We start from the raw sequence: 8,327 nt of genomic DNA on the forward strand, positions 1-8,327 counted from the left end.
ATTGAATTGAATTTTGGTTATTCGTTGTTTGGTTTAATGGAAATTGTTAAGATTAGGTAAGTGAAAAATCATAGAGGGGAAATGAGGACTTAAACTTGATGCAACAAATTTTAACTGAAAGTTATTAGTTTTATTGCTAAATGTACTAATGAAGATTGGCTGTTTTCATATTGAATGTGTTGTATTACTGCTTATTGTGGTTATGGTGCTGCTATTTTGATACTACTGATATGTGTCCTGCTGTTCAACAACCAAAATCAATTCATGGGCAAATAAAAAATTGACAAGAGAACAAATTGGGAATTCAAAATCGCAAACCAACTACAACTAACAATTGAGACAAAAAAGGTTGAGCCAATTAAAACATCTGGGTAATGGATAAAAACTCGCAACAAGGTTGTAGTAAACCATTATGCACAACAAATGTTGTTTTATATGATTTATTGAAGAAAGCTGGCATTATATAACACACTAATGCCAAGGTATTGTTTTTTTTGTATTTATTATACAGTTTCACAATGATAGTTATATACAATTTTTTAATCATGGATTGTGTCTAAGTTTCGTTTTATCACATTACACACACTTTACTCATTCTTTCGCAAGAATGAAGTGAATCTTAGCTATACAAATTTAATTTCATATTACAAGGTAAGGTTTGCATATTATATGTATTGAAGAATTTAGATAGAAATTGATTTGTTAAGATGGTTTTCATATTATATCTATTTTTCTTGCTTTAATTGATTAGAATAGCAAGTGTTACTGACATTGACTTGCAGTTTCAATGCTATTTTTACAGCTACTAAGCGAGAGGCATTTGTTTATAGCCTATGCCGCTTTCTCGTCACTTCTGCTGTGAAGTTGTTGTGCCCTTTCATTTGCTGCAGTTATGCTTATGCTGTGATTAACTTTATCAACTTACAATGTTAGCGTTGTGTTAAAGTTCAACAACTATCTTTGTACTTGAACTTTTAACAGGGTGATCCTGTATAGGGTATTAGTTCTGATACCATCTACATTGTCTGGCTTTTTTTTGCTTCCGTATACTGTTGTTAGTCTCCTCTCTTTCCCTTTTCTGCCTTCATTTTTCTTATTATATTCAGTTATGGTTATATCGACTTTTATAGAGTGTTGTACAACACATTATAGCTGTAATAGTAGTCATTCGGCAGCTGTGGTTTATTTGTGTTGTTCATTAATAAGTATAGAATTTCCTTAATAAGTATAGAGCAGCATCTTTAGTGGTGCAGAACCAAGTCAGAAGCTTTTCCTCTTTCATTACAGATATTTGTATGTTGGGTTTTTTGTCACAAATTACTGCTTATTCAAGCAATGGAAAATTTGTACATATAAGTCAATAGTCCTTGGTTTCAAATTGAATCTTTATGAACATGGAAATATTTTATCAGCATACTACCGTGCATGTTAGACTCAGGAATTTATCTAAAATCACTGAAATAAATATATGAGCAACAGCAATTGTGTGTTTCACATTGCTGGATCAAAGTCATTTTTGAAGTATTGTGATTTGTGGGTATTATGTGGTTCCTTCTTTAATATGTACTTTGGTGGGTGTCTGATTTCTTGAATAAAAAAAGTTTTTGTTTCTAAGTATCTAGTCATGTGTATATTGCACAAATGGATGGGATGCTGTCTATTGATATGGATGTTGAAATTATTTCTGGTGTTCATTATTCCTTTTAATCTGAGTTTGATCTTGATGAGAAGCTTGTGAATTGTGATGTTCTTTCTGTGCTGCAGAGCAATCTCCATGAACTGTGGTCACTTCTGAACTTTTTATTGCCAGAGATTTTTAGTTCTGAAGAAACATTTGATGAGCTCAACAACTTCATAAGGTAAGTTCCAGATTGGAATTATCTGTTGAATCTTTTTGTTCACTTCTTTTCTTTAACTGTTCTTTTTCCATATCTTTTCTTTTAACTGTTCTTTGTCCAAATCTTTTCTTGAATGTGTGTTCACTTGGTTAGGGGTGTTTTCCCCTATATATTTAGGGAAAGCTTTGATTGTTATGAAGAATTTAAGGGGCCTGTTCTGAGAAAAATAATTGTGCGTGCCACTTTTGCTATTGTGGTGTACAATATTTAAGGGGCCAGAAAAATAATTGTTATGGACCGTCACTTAACAATGCTTATGTGAACTCATTGTTACATAAGTTGTTGGGGTTTGTGCTGCTTTCTGTAGGTTGGGGGCTTTTGGTGTGCAGCTTTGTAGTGTCCTGCTTTATTTGTTGCTGCTATTTTGTGTTGGGCTGGAGTGCTGGTTGGTGTCTGATGTCTGATGTCTGTTGTGTGTTCCTTGGGTGATTTTCTGTTGCTGGTTGGGAGTGTACAGCTGTTTGCCTGGTGCAATTTGGGTGCAGAAGTAGATTGCTGTTTTAGTGTGGGTGTGCAGTTTGGCAGTGTGATCTGGTGTGCTGTTTAGTGTAGCAGTTTGTCTATTGCTACTGTCTTGTGTATGGTGTAGAATTGGTGTGCAGTAGCAGGTTGTGTGCATCTGTGGGATCTTGAAGTTGTTACTGCTGGTAGAGAGCGTAAACGCCTTCTGAATATCGCCATGCAGCTGAGAAAATGTTGTAATCATCCACATTTATTCCAAGGTACTGAACCTGGTCCACCACCTTACACCATAGGAGACCACTTGATTACTAATGCTGGTAAGTTTTGGATCCCCAAAAGTAACAGTGCATGGCTTCTTTTAATAAGACATCAGTGACCGATAGTTCCTACTTCTAGGAAAAATGGTTTTGCTGGATAACTTGCTTCCTAAGTTGAAAGGGTTTGAATCTTTTCACAAATGATTGTTTTTTGAAAATCCAGTTTGCTTTGGTTCCCCTATCAGTCCAAAAAACTGTCTGTGTTCTGCAATAAACATCAGATGACAATGAATTAAGTGCCAGTATCGGGTCGGGCTAGAATTTTAAATGTGAGCGAGTCAAAGCCACTTGAACCACCCCTACTTATTTAAAAAAAATTCATTGAGTGATCTTTTAGTCTAATTTTGTATTCCGTTGAATCGGCCAGCCTATATATATAATGTCATAAAAAAAAAATTTGTGAAGATTTTTATGAAAACTAAGCCTTATAATGACCCTAACAGTTAGCAAAACCCTTGATATTTTACCATTTCATTTTACATGTAACATTAAATAATATAGTCGTATTCTCATTGTTATATTTAATGGCATTTAACGATCTTTCAGTCTCAAAATATGTGATCAGTCACATGAACTAAAACAAATCCGCTCTGAATTAGAATTTTTAATCTAATTATGGATCGACTACTTAAACTGTTATGCCGAACACGCACATATAAAAGTAAAACGAGATTTATTATTCTGTAGGTTGCCGAACTATATGAAGTTGATCAAGGGTAAGAAAAATGCACTCTCAGAAAAAATATATACCCATTACATTGTTTTGCAATCTTCTCCCTCGATTACTGAGATCCGAAAGGATGAAGAAGAAAAGTGTCACACCTTAGCACAACACGAATTGAGTGTAATCGAAGTAGAAGTAGAAGAAGAAGAGAACAAACAGGTAACTGAAAAGTTTAGCTTTGAATTTTCTCCAGGAAGTTCAACAGATCAGTACTCTGATGATCAAGATGAGGTACAAGAATTTAAGACACTCATAAAACAAGTAATGAACTTTATGAATGATCAAGATCAAAGATTCTTCTTGTTTGGATTTTCATCATTATCTGACACAAAATTAGGCAGATCAAATTCTGGTGACGAACAGATTGCAGAATACATGAAATTTCAGGTATAATCCAAGAAAATGTCAGAAAGAAATTGAATTTGTAAGTGATGAGTAAGTTTATGATGGATTATAGTACAATGTCAGATCAAATAACTTTATGGTCCGTAAAGAAGGTTTTGAAACAGAGAATGAAAGTAACAAAAATGCGTATGCTGAGGTGGATGTCTGGTAATACTATGATGGATAGGATAAGAAATCAGGAGTTCGGGGGGAAGTTAGGGGTTGCACCTCTTTCCGCAAAGATGCGGGAGAACAGGTTGAGATGGTTTGGGCATGTGCAGAGAAAGACCCACGACGCCCCAGTAAGAAGGATCAAAAGCATCATAGTGGAGGGCAAGAGAAGTCGAGGAAGACCTAGGAGAACGTAGGAGGGTCATATTAGAAGTGACCTGCATGAACTTCACCTCTCCAAGGACCTGACTAGGGATAGGGGCAGTTGGCGGCGCTTTATCCACGTCTTATATTACTAAATCCGTCCCTTTGAGCCATCGTTGGTTATCGTTCTTTGCCTGTGATTATTGCTCTTTACCTCCTTCTTTACTTTTATCTTTATTTTTAGTTATTTGTACGTATTCTATTTATTCTATTTGTAAGTTGCAGGTTTCTCTATTATTGAAGACCTTTCTCGAACCGAGGGACTCTATAGATTAATGTTTATAATGAGTTTTCTAAGTGTCACACTCATTTCTATAATTCTATAATAACATCGTACGTACATTATTTTTCGTTAGATCAATGTTTATAATGAAAAAAAGGTTATTCACAAGCGCTCTGATGATAATAATTTAATTAGTCCAGTCTTGTGTGGTTAAGCAATTTGAGTTCTATGTATAAACTGATGCATCGATGTGCAGAATCTGAATTCTTTTGATTCTAATCTGCAGCTCAGTTTTTTACAAATATTATTTGTTTTTTTTTTTTTTTTAATGTTTTATATTTACAGAGTTATCTATGTTTTATATTCACTCTCCGCTAGGACAATGTTTCTTACAATTGTTTAGCTGCAAATTTCAGATTTAATGTGAACTACCCTTCTTTTGATAACAAACAGTAGGCTTTAGAAACTTTTACCAAGTACTTTCACTATGTTTTAGTCAATTGCTATTTCCTTTATTCAACCGTATTGTTTTTACCAAGTGTTCTTGTTTTTCTATCTCAGCTCTTCTCTAAGCTCATCTTATATTAATACTCCATTAAACAACATGAAAACGCAATTGTTCTGAAACAATAATCAGCACAACATTATCAGCTACAAGGAACTCGACAAAGCTAGTCAATTGAATTTTTTATATGCTATTTTATACTGTGTTGTAGAAGTTTAAACTATTTTTTGTATTTCTTCTTAGATAATGGATACCACTGAACCTGAACATGTTCAAGTTGACTCAGAAGAAGATTTGGTGGAGGTTAAGAGTAGTGACACAATGAATAAGAAGGATCTTAAAAACAAAGGTAACAAAACAATTCATATAACTGGTATGAATTTTAAACGACAACGTAGACTTACATTTGGTGTTCGGGTGAACTTTGAATTTGTGAATGAAACTGATGAAGAAGGAAAACTTTTATGTAAATGTAAAAAATGTGAAATAACGTTTAGCGCAGATAGTAAAATGGGGACAGGAAATTTAATTCGTCATGTAAAAATTGCGAAATGTGGACATTTTGTGATGTTGGTCAAATGATATTGGAGAATTCCACTGCTGGTTTAGAAAATAGATTGCCTGTATTTGATGTTGCTGATTTTCGTAAACTATTAGCTCTTGCAATAGTAAGACATGATCTCCGTTTCCAATTTGTTGAATATGAAGGGATTAGGAGATTATTTAGTTATTTAAATCCTACGACTAAAACAATTTTACATAATACATCTAAGTCTGATGTTGTTAAGATGTATGAAAGGGAGAAGGAGAATTTGAAATTTTTGTTAGGTTCAATTAGTAGTAGAATTTGTCTTACTTTTGATTGTTGGAGTTCAATAACCTCAGATAGATATATCACTTTAACTGCACATTATGTTGATGATAATTGGGTCTTAAAAAAGAAGTTGTTGAATTTTTGTTTTATGCCTCCCCCTCATTCGGGGGTTCATTTAAGTGATCATGTGTGTTCCTTGTTGAAAGAATGAGTTATCTTGCAAAAGATTTTTAGCAATGCTCTTGATAATGTGGCTTCAAATGATGTATTTGCAGATTGTCTTAAGGGTGAACTTGAATTGTTATGTGCAGGAGAGTTTTTTCACGTGAGGTGTTGTGCACATATCATGAACTTAGTTCAAGATGGATTATAAGAAATTGATGATGCTGTGATTAAGGTGAGAGAAGTGTGAAATATTGTAAGGGATCACAAGCTAGAAAACAATGTTTCTTAAGTTGTATTGAGCATGTAGGCCTTCAAAGCTCTAAAGGTTTAAAACAAGATGTCATAACACGATGAAATTCCACATATTTAATGCTTGAAAGTGCATTGTATTACAAGAAAGCTTTAATTCATTTTCAGAAAGTTGATGCTAACTATATTTATTGTCCTATTGCGGAAGAATATGGGCAGAAGCTATGTCGATCGTATTTGGATTAAGAAAAATGATTCATGTTAAATCGACAAGGAACCCAAGGAAGACTGGGATCCTAATTCTAACAATTAATTTGGCTTGCAGGTTCTAGTGAGGGGGAACAACTCATGGTATCTCGACAGTGGGTGTTCAAAGCACATGACAGGAGATAGATCATAATTTCTCTAACTGGAAACCTATGATGAGGGAACTGTGACTTTCGGTGACAACATGAAAGGTGAAATCATCGCCAAAGGAAAAGTAGGAAGGTCAAGTTCCCATGCAATTGATAATGTATTTTTAGTCGAGAATTTAAAACATAATTTACTAAGTATTTCTCAGTTTTGTGACAAAGGTAACTTTGTAAACTTCACTTATGAAAAATATATTATTTCTAGGAGTGACACATGAGACACTGTTCAGGAAGGGATCCGAAAAGGGAACACTTATGTTGTGGACATCAACACTGTTCCCAAATCGAGTCTAACTCGTCTCAGTGTCATAGAGGAAGATCCTTTTCTTTAACACAAATGTCTAGGTCATGCTAACCTTATGATCAAAAAAACTAGTAAGAGGATTGCCATCCATAAAATTCCCAAAGGATGAAATTTGTGATCCTTGCGCCAAAGGAAAACATGTGAGGTCATCGTTTAAACAAAAGAATGTGGTGACCACTTCAAAACCGCTTGAATTAATTCATATGGATCTTTGTGGACCTATGAGAATTCAAAGTCGTAGTGGCAAACGATGTGTATTTGTTATTGTTGATGATTATAGTAGATTTACATGGACTTTATTTTTAGTAAGCAAAGATGAGGCTTTTAATGAGTTTGTTTCTTTTGCTAATAAAATACAAAATTCCAGTGATAATCAGCTTATTCACATAAGGTCAGATCATGGTAAAGAATTTGAAAATTCAAGCTTTATGAATTATTGTAATGAACATGGAATAGGTCATAATTTTTCCACACCTAGAACACCACAACAAAATGGTGTGGTAAAAAGAAAAAAAATAGAACATTAGAAGAAATGGCTAGAACCATGTTAATTACTAGTGGTCTTCCTAGAAATATTTGAGCCGAGGCTGTCAATACTGCATGCTATATTTTAAATCTGTACTAATAAGACCTATCACTTCTAAGACACCCTATGAATTGCTTAAAGGTAACCGAACATTTCCTATTTTTGTGTGTTTGGATGTAAATGCTTTGTTCATGTTAATGGAAAACGAAACATAGGAAAGTTTGATGAAAGAAGTGATGAAACAGTATTTCTTGGTTATCAACTTATAGTAAAACTTATAGAGTTTAAAATAAGAGAACTATGTATGTAGAAGAATTCGTTCACATTATTTTTGATGAAACTAACTTTATGACAAGTGAACAGGATACAAATAATTTTAAAATAGGTCTTGCAAATTTGAAAGATGATGAAGATGCAACTAAAGAGCAAGATCAAAGAACAACTGATTCAAGAACAAACCGAAGTACCAGACCAAACAGAACAGCTGGTAAATGAGGACCAGCAAGGTGTTCCCAATCCAGCTATTCCCAGAGATGAGCAAAATGATTCAGTTCAAGCTGAGCAAAATAACAATCAAGTCAATGACCTTGAGCCTACAACTGTTCCCACAAGAGAATTTGTGCCCAAACCTTGGAAATATCAAAAATGTCATCCACTTGATTTGATGATTAGTGATTTGAACAAGGGAACACAAACCACATCCCAAATGAGAAATTTCTGTGCACACTTTGATTTCCTCTCAACACTTGACCCAAAAATCACGAAGAAGCTTTAAAAGATTCCGAATGGGTTGTTGCCATGCAAGATGAACTAAATGAATTTGAAAGAAATAAAGTATGACACTTAGAACACAGACCAAAACACAAAAAGGTGATTGAACTAAAATGGGTATTTTGAAACAAATTGAATGAACACGGAATCATAGTAAGAAACAAAGCAAGACTCGTGGTTAAAGGGTACAATCAACA

At 34.2% G+C, this 8,327-nt stretch overlaps 1 protein-coding gene across 12 annotated transcripts in view; it reads left to right on the plus strand.

The window, feature by feature from the left end:
- LOC130811059 (zinc finger BED domain-containing protein DAYSLEEPER-like) overlaps positions 1–7,079 on the plus strand; it is an 8,276-nt gene extending 1,197 nt beyond the window's left edge. Inside the window, exons 1-3 of one of the 12 annotated variants that reach the window (XR_009041092.1) lie at positions 1–997; positions 1,765–5,237; positions 6,014–7,079. The exon at positions 1–997 is cut by the window's left edge and continues 1,197 nt beyond it. Coding sequence is in view for 1 of the 12 variants with exons in the window: in XM_057677216.1 (XP_057533199.1) it covers positions 5,440–5,913 (474 nt within the window). In the remaining 11 variants the exon portion in view is untranslated. The other 11 variants (XR_009041093.1, XR_009041090.1, XR_009041091.1 and 8 more) reach the window with 11 other exon arrangements.
- The last annotated feature ends 1,248 nt before the right edge of the window (positions 7,080–8,327 follow it).

The sequence above is a fragment of the Amaranthus tricolor genome, chromosome 4 (genome assembly GCF_026212465.1).
Source record: "Amaranthus tricolor cultivar Red isolate AtriRed21 chromosome 4, ASM2621246v1, whole genome shotgun sequence".
NCBI classification, from domain to species: Eukaryota; Viridiplantae; Streptophyta; class Magnoliopsida; order Caryophyllales; family Amaranthaceae; genus Amaranthus; species Amaranthus tricolor.